The sequence below is a fragment of the Schistocerca cancellata genome, chromosome 1 (genome assembly GCF_023864275.1).
Source record: "Schistocerca cancellata isolate TAMUIC-IGC-003103 chromosome 1, iqSchCanc2.1, whole genome shotgun sequence".
NCBI lineage: Eukaryota > Metazoa > Arthropoda > Insecta > Orthoptera > Acrididae > Schistocerca > Schistocerca cancellata.
The window spans coordinates 826,683,088-826,697,027 of record NC_064626.1 but is presented as its reverse complement, the minus strand read 5'-3'; the positions used below and the strand labels follow the sequence as shown (position 1 = coordinate 826,697,027).

Sequence of the window (13,940 nt, the reverse complement as noted above, 5' to 3'; positions counted from 1 at the left end):
AATGAAAGACACTCTCCGTGGCCGCACATTCACCAACCGTGCTGCTATTGCCTCAACGATTTTCCAGTGGTCAAAACAGACTCCTAATGAAGCCTTCGCCGCTGCCATGGAATCATGGCGTCAGCGTTGTGAAAAATGTGTACGTCTGCAGGGCGATTACGTCAAGAAGTAACGCCAGTTTCATCGATTTCGGGTGAGTAGTTAATTAGAAAAAAAATCGTAGGCCTTAGAACTTGAATGCACCTATTACATTATTACAATAAGTGATTGTTATTGCTCCTCACGTGTGTTATCATGTCATTGTGTTTTAGATTTATTGCACCGTGAAGGGTTTGTAGCTAGCTCGCAAGCAGGCCACTTTCATGCAGCTACGGATATCTGTGGCAAGGGGGTTCGCTTCCTGTTACCTTCATACTGGACACCTGCCTTTGGTGAACACAACATGGGAAATGAGTTCCTTACCTCTGGAGAGTATACGTTGGAAACTTGAGCAGCACGGCAAGTAGAAGGTGGTCCCTACCTCTGGACGTCCGGTATGGTGACGGTGTAGCCGATGCCGCTGGTGGTCAGCAGGTCTCTGAAGCTGGGATGCTGGTGCGGCGCCACCATCACGTCCACCGACCGCGCCACGGCGCTGGGCTCGCTCAGGAACTCGAGCTGCGCGCAGCAACGAGATGTCAGATGAGAAGCCACCATCTGTTTACAGATGCACAGGCAGCGGCGCAGCTGCCCACTACGACACTCTCTCCCCATTTTCAGGAATTGTAAGAGGTAACAATTCTTTTCTTGTGGCAGCGGTACAGTCAACCCGCTCTTCAGCCATGGACATTATTTTTCAACTTACACGCTAAACACAAAACGAGGCGACATATTTACCACGAATTTAAAATTATTGTAAAATGTGACGTTAGTGGGAGAATGTAATAAGTAGTAAAGCTGCCATCATGAATAGTTTAAAAACGGTAATGAAAAATGTTAACAGGCTGTACGGTGAAAAACACTTGAAAAACTCTTGAACACTAAGCACGTGAAGAAAAACACTTAAAAACACTAAACACGACAGAAGAGGCGCTGATCATTAAAAACGGAACGCTGCGCGCTTTCACTGGAACTGGAAAAGGAGCTGTCCTCGGATGATTGTTTGTTGATAACGAAAAAGGTTGATATGGAGGGAGTTAGGAGAGTGGTGGGAATGACGACTGAAGACTGATGACTGGTAAGAGGTTGGGACGAGACAGGTGTGGCTCTGAAGGACAAGCAGAGAGGAGTACCCGATAGTGGGATCTATAAATTTGAAAGGAAAAGGGAGTGGGGGCGACATGGGAGGGTGAAAAGGAATGGGTGGGATATGGAGAGAATACGAGGAGGGAGGCCTTGGGGGGGGGGGGGGTTTGGATAGGGTGGGGTGGATTCAGAGTTGGTAGGCTGGATAAATCTCGGGATGGAGTTCGTGGTCAGGGAGACGGTTGAAATTTTTCTGTGGGAGAGGATTTGTAGCGTGTTCAGGTGCAGGGTTGGTGAAATGTGTGGGTACAGGCGCAGCAGCACACAAGGATTGGAAACGAGAGTGGTTTTGCGAATGGTGCAGATTATTCTGAGATGTCCATTGTGAGTGAGGAAAGGTGAGAATTTGATAAATTTGTAAAGCATCCTTGTGGGGGAAAGTAAGTGGACGTAGAAAACGAAGCGGAAAGCATGATGTTCGAAGATGTGGAGAGCCTTACAGAACTTGGGTGGGGTGAATATTCATGCAACATTTGCATAACAAAGGTTGGGATTGATCAGGGATTTCTATGTGTGGAGAACAGTGGAGGGGTGTAGTCTTCATGTTCGCCCAGTTACTAGTTTTAAAAGATTTAGTTTACTGTGGGGTTTCTGTTGAACGGTTAGCATATCAGTTTCCACGTTAGTTGCCGGTCGAAGGTTGTTCCAAGGCATTCTAGTGTGGTAGTTGTATTAGACGGTCGTAAATAGTGAAGTAGAAGTCGCGGAAATGGAAGGTGTAGGTGGTGCGTCCTATAATTATTGCCTAATCTTAGGGAGCCATTGGTTACGCCAAGACATAAACTGATTAAGTTGGATTTGGCGGAATCGTTGGCATTGCTGGAGAGTAGGATAGAGGGCGAGGAAAGCGGTGTCATCAGCATACTGAAGAATATGGATGGGAGAAGGTAGTCTGAGCATATCGGCAGTGTATAAGAGGTGAAGGAGAGGGGAGGGGACGGAACCTTGGGGCACTCCTGCAGTAGGATGGAAGGTACGAGAATTAACAACTGACATGAGGAGCCAGTATGGAGTGACCATTATAATGCGAATGCTGACGGCGGTTTACCCTCGTGCTATTGTGCGCAAAATAGTTGGTACATGGTGTCCGACAAAAAAGTCCCTGATTCCAAAATTAAATGTCTCAAAAACTAAGAGCGATAGACGAGTGCAACAAAAGGTATCTTACAGTGAAAGCTCTAAAAAATTTATGCAGAAGTTTCGAAATGGTTCGAAAAGCTGCTAACAGATGTCGCTGTCTTCTGTTTATGGTATACAATATCAGCGTGCATAATTAAACTCGTCCTCTACAAACAGTCTTTGCAATTACATCACAATCTTTTCGAAATGTTCACCGTTGGCAATATGGATGTGGCACAAACGAACAATGAAATTTGACATCACATCCTGTTGTGTGCCAACGGAAATGGATTCAGATGCTACACAGATCGACGATTCAAGCCTATCCAGCACGGTGGCATGGTTCCAGTAGACAACCTTTCAAGGTATCCCACAAAAAGTAATAAGAAGGAGTCAGATCGGCCGAATATGGTGGGAAGTCCATCCCTGCGGCAGTAAGTGTGCACTAATATAACCAATGACTCCAATACCCAAGTGCTGATCAAGAAAGAGAAACATCTGTTCGATGCAGTGTGGTCAGCCCCACCTTGCATGAACCACTCGGTGCCTGGTCGATCCTCCAAGGCTACCTGTGTGGTAACAAACTGTTCCTAAATTGCACCATAACGTTCGCTAGTGATGGTTTATCGCGTAAAAATGGGCCGATAATCCCTTGCTGCGTACCACAGTCCAAACAGTAACTTCTGGAGAATACAGGGTTTCACTTCATACAAATGGGGTTCAATTGAGCCCCCAAAACGCCAGTTTTGTTAACTTACCACTCGATTCAGGTGGAAGTTTGTTTCATTTGTTCACTGTATGCACCCAACATCAAATCTTTGGTTATCAATCAATGACAGAAACTGGTTCGTTAAGTCAGCCTTCTGTCACACATGTTATACAGATGGTGACTTTTTTTTATTTTGAATGGAAACACGGGTAAGCTCAGTATTTTGTGCTTACTGGAACGCTTCAAACCAGGATCTTCTGCAATTCGTCTGACGGATTTCCTTGGATTTCTTTGAATAATTCCAGGAACGGTGCGTTAACCATTGAGCCACGTCGCTCGGTAGGAGCATTTGATATTCCATTGTCAGTACAATACAACTGTGACATGTAAAGTTAGTTCTCAAGTGTAAGTTTATATTACACAATTTTTTTGACTTTCTGCTCTAAGATGCCAGTGCACACAGTTTTTTACAGGAATTCATACCTGAGAGAATCGTTGCTGCATCAGGTCCAATGTGCTAAAAACAAACATACCTCCCATTTGTTCGAGCGAGGTGGCGCAGTGTTTAGACACTGGAATCGCATTCGGGAGGACGACGGTTCAATCCCGCGTCCGGCCATCCTGATTTAGGTTTTCCGTGATTTCCCTAAATCACTCCAGGCCAATGCCGGGATGGTTCCTCTGAAAGGGCACGGCCGACTTCCTTCCCCATCATTCCCTAATCCGATGAGACCGATGACCACGCTGTCTGGTCTCCTTCCCCAAACCAACCAACCAACCAACCCATTTGTTCACCTGATCTGTTGAACCAACTGCCGCTTACTATTCTGATGAAGAACTTCCGTCAGTTTTCATCACATTTTATTAAATTAGAGTCAATTTATTTTGAGTAAGTAGGAGGTGCTGAGATTCTGAGAAATGTTACTTTCAATTGAGGAAATAATTCTTTCTGTATTGCCCATCCTTAAAGCCAATAGGCAATATGTTTATCTTAGAAGTTTTGAAAGGGTGCATTCGGTATTTGGATGTGATCTTCCAGCTGAGTGATCAGGCTGCTCCTGATGGTTACACTCTCAGCTTCAATCTACCAATGCTTCTCCTCTACAGTGCTTAACTACACATGGTATTTTCTTCGATTCTGAGCAACGAGAGGCTCAGAGACTATGGACGGGGTAAATTTGGGAGCTGAAAGAGAACAGCTCTGGCAGTTTGAGAAGGTAAGGAGACACATGAGTTGTGCTCGAATAATCTGCTTGATATAGCGTTGTCTTCGAGAGGTTCCTAGGTTGTATTACAGTTATCTTTCTGGCGGTTCCATAGCTTACAAGGGAACCTCCCCAACGCACCCCCCTCAGATTTAGTTATAAGCTGGCACAGTGGATAGGCATTGAAAAACTGAACACAGATCAATCGAGAAAGCAGGAAGAAGTTGTATGGAACTATGAAAAAATAAGCAAAATATACAAACTGAGTAGTCCATGCGCAACATAACCAACATCAAGACTAATCAAAGGCCAGGAGCGCCGTGGTCCCGTGGTTAGCGTGAGCAGCTGCGGAACAAGAGGTCCTTGGTTCAAATTTTCCCTTGAGTGAAAAGTTTACTTTCTTTATTTTCGTAAAGTTATGATCCGTCCGTTCGTTCATTGACGTCTCTGTTCACTGTTATAAGTTTAGTCTCTGTGTTTTGCGACCGCACCGCAAAACCGTTCGATTAGTAGACTGAAGGACGTGCCTCTCCAATGGGAACCGAAAACATTTGATCGCAAGGTCATAGGTCCACCGATTCTTCCACAGGAAAACACATCTGATATATTCTATACGACACTGGTGACGGCATGTGCGTCACATGACAGGAATATGTTGTCGACCCACCTAACTTGTACACTTGGCGAATGGGTAAAAGGATTCTTCTACCTTGCCCGATTTAGGTTTTCTTGTGGATGTGATAATCACTCCCAAGAAAGTGATGAAAACATAAGAGTTTGTCACACAAACTGAAAATAAAAAATAAAACTTTTCACTGGAGGGAAGACTTGAACCGAGGACCTCTCGTTCCGCAGTTGCTCGCGCTAACTACGGGACCACGGCGCTCCTGGGCTCAGAATATCCTTGATGTTGCAAATGTTGCCCATCAACTACTCAGTTTGCATATTTTGCTTATTTCTTTCATAGTTCCACACAACTTCTTCCTGTTTTCTCGATTGATCTGTGTTCAGTTTTTCAAGGCCTATCCACTGTGCCAACTTATAACTAAATCTGAGGGGGGTGCGATGGGGAGGTTCCCTTGTTAGTAACATCCAGTTCGTAACCTCTACTTAGCGCATATTTTAATCACAAAAGTTGAGACAGAAACGTAGCAGCAGTTTGACGTACCCCGTCAGGCCTGGCGTTGAGCGCGTTGAGCAGGTGCAGCTGCGTGGCGGAGCTGGGTGTCAGCCGGAACACCTGGTAGTGGTCGAAACGCGCCCTCTCCCCGCCAGCTGCGCCTCTAGCGACAATCAGCAGAACTGCCAGGCAGTAGGAAACAGCGGCCATGACTTGCAGTACTGCCACTCACTGAAAGGCAAAATCATAGTCCCTTCAACTAACTACGCGTAAACCCTTACGTCCAAGATGGTCCGCAGCACTATCATCCAATATCTACAAGCTACTACGAATTATACAAAGGAAGCGTCACTGTCATCTCTTACGGGAACATTCGAGCTGGAAGGAGTGAATATATAAAGGCAAGGAGACAATTTATCGACCTGTCACAGACATGGTGTTGATATCAACTGAATTTTGTTTTTTGTTATGTTGGTACATGTTCCGTAGTAACGTAAGTCAGGTTTCTCTTACAGTTCTGCAGAGCAGTAGTGTCGTGTGTTTTTTGTTCATGTCAATCAACTGGTATATCAGGGTGGCACAAAGTTCTATGTTTCAGACGGAATTTCAACAATGGATGTCCGTCAAAAGTTCGTAAACGCTTATAAGGAGGCCAATCCATTGTAATCAGTTAAGAAATGGGTTGGTGAATTCCATGTGCCGTATTTTTCGTGAAGATGAAGACTTTAGAGGAAGTCCACATCGTGGTATTAGGCAATCGGCGCGTACTATGTAGCAGATCATTGATGATAAGACCTGCGTAAATCATTTCACGGTCAATACACCAACTGAATCGCTTATTTCTAAAAGGGGGCAACAAACAATTGATAAATTATTCAGGGAAAAGAAAAAAAATTCATATAATTTATTTAGTATTGAAATGGCGCATATTTTTCTGCTGTGTTAAACAACTCATGCCATAGGCTGTTTAAGGCTAATGTTGCCTTGTTTGGAAAATATTTGTAGTTGCTGTGATTATTTCTGTCACCTAAAGTTCTCCCATTATAGCAATAATATAAAGTACTTATTTAAATGACATGAAAGGAAGAACTTATAATGAATGAATGACAGTACTCCGAATGCGATAAATGTAAAATAAAGTAAATATGTCTGTCCTGAGTGTACTACTACACAGAAAAATGCATTATTATCATACGTAATAATCTTATGAGGAATATTGGAATGGTGACTAAATAACTTATTGTTTCTCAGTGCTTTTGAATGTAAACTAACTTTATAACTCTGAAGTATTCATAAAAATTTTATAAGTTCATATTAAATGAAAAAAAAAAATGTTACAAAAACTGATTTCACATTTGTTCACAAAGCTGTCTTAGGTTTATACAAAAATGAATACAAAACATGTTAAAATGATGATTGCTTCCAGCCACTTCTTAGTCAACTTCATCTGCTCCTGTGGTAGGTCATGACTTAACCTAATTATAAAAGATTTGATACTGTGGATCTGTAGCAGTTTCCCAAGAAAATCTTTCTTTTTCTTGTTTACTCTCCCATTATATGCTTCCATTTGAGGAAGCTCAACGCTCTTGTTGGGGAAATTATGATCTGAATTTCACTAACATAAGGGTATGGACTTCAAGTCCTATGATATAGGGGTTAGGAACTACTTTCCCTCACTTTTCTGATCTGTACTCATAGTACAGAAACTGATGATGAGCAAATAATTTTACAGTCTTTTCCCATTGTTTCATATGATACAATGATCTTTCCCATTAAAGGATCTACCATCATTCAAAGTCCACTCTTTCGCTTGTTATAGCTACATAAAATTTAAAGCAAGCAAATTGGATTCAGTGATAAGTCACTTATACCTTCCTGGAAAAAGTACTGGTCGCACATCTGCACTTTCTTGTCATGACACCAAAGTCACATTCAGGTGGTAGGTAAGAATACCCTCCAACGGAGAAACAGTGGTAGATTTTGCCTGATTTACAATTATCTGTTAAGATCAATAACTTTTTTAAAACCGTATGACTGCGATTTTCGCCTCCTCATGTATCGCTGAACATGTTGAGTTTTCTTGTGTTTTAGGAGACAAGGTTATCAACGTAATGGTATAGTAAGGTGCACACTTCATTATGACCTTTCTTACCTCGGTCCTCATGACAACAATGAAACATACCTGGCAGATTAAAACTGTGTGCCGGACTGAAACTCGAACTCGGGATGTTTGCCTTTCATGGGCAAGTGCTCTACCATCTGAGCTACCCCTCCTCACGGCTTCAATTCTGCCAGTACCTCGTCTCCTACCTTCCAAACTTCACAGAAGCTCTTCTGCAATCCCTGCAGAACTAACACTCCTGGAAGAAAGGGTATTGTGGAGACATGACAGCCACAGCCTGGGGCATGTTTCCAGAATGAGATTTTCACTCTGCAGCCCAGTGTGCGCTGATATGAAACTTACTGGCAGATTAAAACTGTGTGCCGAACCGAGACTCGAACTAGGGACCTTTTCCTTACACAGACAACTGCTCTGCCATCTCAGCTACCCAAGCACGACTCACGACCCGTCCTCACAGCTTCAATTCTGCCAGTACTTCGTCTCCTACCTTCCAGACTTCACAGAAGATATTCTGCAAACCTTGCAGAACTAGCACTCCTGGAAGAAAGGATAATGCAGAGATATGGCTTTTTATTCTGGACACATCCCCCAGCCTGGGCAAAAGGATGTCCGATACGATGTTAGGAGGTATCCCATGTTTTTTCGTCACTTTAGCGTAAATCGAAACTGACAAAATTTGCATTTTCAATATCTGAGGAGTTATCCCCTTTTAGCTCTTCAGTTCCAGCTGTAGGAGGTAGCCAGTGGCTCTGAAGCGAAAGAGTCCAAATCTATTTCATCTAACGTGAAGACCATGTCCAAGTTGTGAGGACACAACACGAGAAAACAATAACTAGCAAATATTAAGCTAGTATCCTGTACCAAAATTAATTTACAAAATGTACCCAAGAAGAGGGTGGGAATGTATATGGAAAAAAAACTCTTTCATAAGAACAGTTCTCCTGTCCACAAATGTACTTCGGTAATGAGGGATCTCAGGCACAAATTACTCTATGTGCAGTAGAATTACTCTACGTGCAGCGGATCTGATATCCTCTTGACATGCACTTTTTCCCATATCCAAAGAAATATGTCGGTGGAAAACATTTGAAAGAATACAATAAAGCTGTTATGACTGCGAAAGACGGTAATTCTGAGCAACTTCCAGAACATTGTTTCACACATGGAGTCTAATCACTGAGCAAACGTTGGACAAACTGCGTTGGCATGGAAGGAGATTCTGTAAAAAGATGTTTTTGTCCCCCAGACAGTTTTTTCTCTGCTCTGTTAGTCACAGTTTTTGTATAACGTGAGTCGTAAATCCACACGAAGATGACTTCAAGCAAACGAAAGAATTTGCTAGTTTGTGTATAGAAGACTATAAAACTCCATTTGAGAACGTAGACTGTAGTTTGAACATCTACCGTAAATTTCTTTAACACGTCTTTTCCAGCAGTACACTCTGCCCTTTATAATCGCATTGTTACAAGCAATGTAATAGTATGAATCTGCATAAGCTGATCTGAGGGTCTGCAGTGCTCATGAAACGATACTGAACTATTTCATTTTGGTGGTATTTTGTAGAGGTATATTTCCTTTTGTTGAGACTAATTTTTACATAATTATGCGGCTTCCCACACAATGAATTTAAATGGAAATTAGTCAGCACACAGGTATATACTAGAAAATTTTTGCTTTTTATATTTTGAATTAAATTCACACGTGGATCACTTTGTAGGAGCTTCCAAATAAAATATATCTTAGCAGTTTTTGAGAATTACATTATGATATTATTTCTATCAATATTCTTTGGTACTTAGTTGTAGCGTCATCTCCTAAACATTGAAACATAAACTCAGTATGTACAGGTTATATTCTTTAGGTACAAAACAAAAAATCTGAAAATTATATAATGATTTCATATTTATATATTTTTATTTACTTTATGTTATTTATTGCTTTTCATTTACAGTATTTGATTTATTATTTTATTTTCTTATTTGTATATTATTTATATTTATACAAGGGTTTTATGAAGGACCACTGGACAATGATAATGGACTACTGAAAACAATATACCTAAGAATGCAAGGTGTAATGTTTGATTGGATACGATAGAGACAACAAAAGTCACAAATTTCAGTTTAATGAAGGCAGTGTAAAGACTCATAAAACAGAGCTGAATGATCTACCTTGACAGCAGCAAACATTTCCTGTTCTAACTGATGCTGTTACAAAATGTGATATACAGCTCATCTCCAATCCGAGCTATGGAACAGAAAGTCTATCTTTTTTTTTTTAATTCAGTAACTGAATTTCGGTGAAGAGAGAGTATCTACAAATAAATTGACGTTATATTTGTTTCATCAGAATATTCACATTGAGTAAAAATTTTTGAAAAGTTGCATTTGCATATATACACAATATATGTACGGAGAAGCTACAACAATTATAAAAGAGAAAACTTCAAAAATTTCCACTGTTTAATTGTACACCAGTGAATCATTGTTACAATTTAACACCTATTACGATAAATATATAACTATGCCCACTGGAAGAATAGAAAACTTTCATCAGATAGATAGGGAGCCTTACTTTTATCGGTGTTTTACTACAAACGTTTTTTAAATTTCTTACAAAATATGTATTAAATAAAGAAAGATAGATTACAGTTTAAGATCAGTTTGACACAGAGGTAGCTAGGCTACATATGATTATGATAAGCAGGTACTAAAAGCCACTTATGACCTGTTTTGAATTTTTTAATACCATCCGTCTGCTATATCTAGGTCTACACCTACGTACGTACTCAGCAATTCACAATTAAGTGCCTTCAAGCTATTTCTTTACCATTCCACTCTCGAACAGCGCATGGGAAGAAACAAACACTTCAATATTTCCTTGCGAGCTCTGATTTCTGTAATTTTATTATGATGTTCATTTCTTCCTCTGTAGGTGGCCACCAACAAAATATTCCCACGCACTGAGGAGAAAGTTGGTGTTCAAAATTTCATGAGAAGTTCCTGCCACAAAGAAAAATGCATTTCTTTGCTCGATTTTCTCCGTCAGTACAATCCAATGCGGGTCCCATACAACACAGCAGTACCCCAGAAGAGGGCGGACAAGCTTAGTGTAAGAAGTCTATTTAGTAGACCTTCATTTTCTAAGTGTTCTGTCAGTAAATCGGAGTCTTTGGTTTGCCTTCCCCATAACATTACCTATGTGATAGATCCAATTTAAGTTATTCGTAACTGTAATCTCCAAGTGTTAAGTTGAATTTACTGCCTTTAGGTTCGTGTTTGTGACTGTTTTGATGCCACTTCTTCATCTACTGAGAAAATCTCTGCATATCAGAAAAGCGCTTACATTCAACGTCCTCGATTGTTTGTTGGATGTAATCCAACCTCTATTTTTCGCTATAGTTGTTACTCGCTGTTGGTTCCTCAAGTAGCAAGGGAGCTATTCCCTAATCTTAGGACACGTTCCACTGTTGTCTCGCTTCTTCTGGTCAGTGTTTCCGACTTATTCCCGATGCTGTGGAGAACCTCAGTATTTGCTACGTTACCAGTCCCCTTCGTTTCAAACATCTTTCTATAACCCCACATCACAAACGCTTAGATTCTGTTCTTTTCCCGTTTCCCCACAGCTTATGATTCACATGCATACAATGTTGTATTCCAGACGTATATTTTCAGAAATATCTGTCACAAATTAAGATCCATGTTTCTGTACTAGCCTACGATGAATGCCCATTTCGCTCTGCTAGTCTGTTCCTCATATTTTATTTTCTTCGTCCTCGCTTCCATGCTAGCAGAATTCCTTAACTTCGTCAACTATGTGAACACCACTATTGATGAGTTTATCGCTAATATTTCTGCCACGCTGCATTACATTCGTCTTTCTTCGGTTCACCCTCAGTTATTCTGTGTGTGTTAAACTGTTTATTGCCTTCAACATGTTCTGTAAGTATTCACCACTTTCAATGAGCATAGCAATATCATTATCGAATCGTATCACTGATACAATTCTTTCCTTAATTTTAATCACACTCTCTAACATTTCTGTTATTTCTATCATTACATCTTTGGTGTGTAGGATCTACAGTACGGGAGAAAGTCTTTCCCCATTTTTTTCTCTTGCCCTTCCATTCTTAATGCTTCCCCTCTTGGTTCTTGGACGTACTGTACGCTACCCTTCCTTCCCTATAGTTTACAATGCCTTGTCAAAATCCTACGAAAGTGTCTTATTTTTCCTAAGTCTTCCTTCTACTGTCAAACAAAACTTTAGAATTGGCTTCACTCTTCCTATAGCCAAATGGATCGTCATTTGACAAATCTTCATTTTTCTCCATAGTTCTGTATATTTCGATTAATTTTCATCTATTCTTGAAAATAATTGTTCTGGGAAATGATATGATAAAAGTCGCCATAAAAAACTTAAAGATAAAGATAAACGCAGAAAGCATTGATCCATAAATAAAGCACGTATTCGTAGCTGTAGCTCGTATTAAGATAAATTCAGTCAGAACCATTGCTAAAAATGAGATAGAAAGAGACTGTTTGTCGTTCAAGAAGAATAAAGATTTTTAATGAGTCCTTTTTAAATTAGCTCAGATAAATTGGAAACTGGTGAAATATCTGGATATTTGGTGATATTTTCTTCAATCCTTTCATGCAAATAATGAAATTTCTCAATAAATTTCAGATGGGATCAATGATATTTCACGGAATATTCTAGATTATTCTGATCCTACTTAGTGTTATTTACTACGTCACGTTAGTAAAATTGTCATAGATTACCATTTTTGGTCTCTTAACAATGTAAATAATTGTTTTGTGTATATTCTATTATATTTTTGAGAAGATTATCTACTCAACAGTTGTAGTAGTAATGCGATCGCCATGCAGTGTTTCAATTTCGAAATAGGTATTTTACAACTACACACTTGTTCAACACACATTAAAATCCCGGAGATAAGGTACTGGCGGTGGCGTGAGCCTCGCTTAGGTAACTCAGACGGTAGAGGACTTGCCCGCGAAAGGCAAAGGTCCCGAGTTCGAGTCTCAGTCCGGCACACAGTTTTAATCTGCCAGGAAGTTTCACACATTAAAATGTCAGCATTTGTGTCTTTTAAGACTAATGTAAGGCATGCTATGACGCTTTTCGTAACGTGATGCAAGATGAGTCAACTGTATGTGGTATTTGTTGTTCAGCATGTGCCTTGTTTATGTGCGACTCAAGGAAAATGATGTAACACTTATTAATGCTACATGATTCACCAATGTGCAAAAGTCTTTCTCAAAGATAAGATATTACAGTGAATGTTCCATACAGCTCTAGTGGTTTTTCTGCTGCTCATGTCTTTCATAATCCACCAATTTATTTGAAGTAGAAAGTTCTTTCTATGTACGAGTACAAGAAGTGTAATGATAATGCTACATTTAGGTTGTACATATTAATAAAAAGAGACACAGTTGAAAAACAGAGTTCTTTAAAATGATTTGAATCATATCTTTCTCCCATAGGGATACCATCAAATTTTGAGACACAGAAATCGTTAACTTAAGGGAGGTATATAGCGTATTTTGATTCTTTCATATACAGTGGTAAAATACTTTAGGGTAACTATCTGCCTAGTGCTCATGCACCAAAATAAATAAATTACAAGTTAACTACGGATTCAAACTTTTCTCGTATTTCTCTATTTTAGTTGTCAGTCTTGACATCATATTTATTTCGTGTAATTTGTTGTTTACAGTGAAGCTGACTTTGAAAATACATGTAGTGTTCATCAAGCAAGACTGGAAAAAAATTGTCTTCTCTAACCTTTAGTGAACTCAACTCCGGTAGGAGAAGATGTTCAATGATAAAAGTATTTTATAAATGGCACATAGAAATGAAAAGTCTGAGAGTTCATGTGTTTCAATGCATAGTTTCTTCTCTTATCGTACGTAAGTTCTTCAATAAAAGTAATCAAACGATTATATGTAAGTAACAGATATATGTTGCCATTCACATCCGTTAATGGAATGTACGCATCTCTTATCCACCAGACTTTTTCTACATTTATCGTTAATACTACATATGGAAAATGTAATTAAATAACACAGGCGTTTCTAATGTTTAAACTGATAAACAACTGCAGTACTCTTTCATCCTGTAGTATATTTTGCGCTTACTGAGTTTAACGTAGGTGGAACTCATTGTCATAATTGAGACTGTGTCCTACCTTTATAGCGGAACAATTTTAACTATGCTATAGATGTTTTATATAGACGAAATTAAGATATACGATTCTTGGTCCCTAGTACTACATGCGCCCTACTGCGGAACGTTTTCATTACAGGGCGACCACATTTTTCTTTCAACCCGTCACTTGCTTTATTTTGTTAATTTCTCCTC

The 13,940-nt window shown here is 39.9% G+C and overlaps 1 protein-coding gene across 1 annotated transcript in view; it reads right to left on the bottom strand.

Annotated features, from left to right (window-relative positions):
- LOC126106505 (zinc carboxypeptidase-like) overlaps window positions 1-5,647 on the bottom strand; it is a 71,801-nt gene extending 66,154 nt beyond the window's left edge. Inside the window, exons 1-2 of the mRNA XM_049912861.1 lie at window positions 5,486-5,647; window positions 521-696 (exon numbers count right to left, since the gene is read on the bottom strand). Coding sequence (XP_049768818.1) covers window positions 521-696; window positions 5,486-5,647 — 338 coding nt within the window. The remainder of the gene's footprint in view (window positions 1-520; window positions 697-5,485) is intronic.
- Between the last annotated feature and the right edge of the window lie 8,293 nt (window positions 5,648-13,940).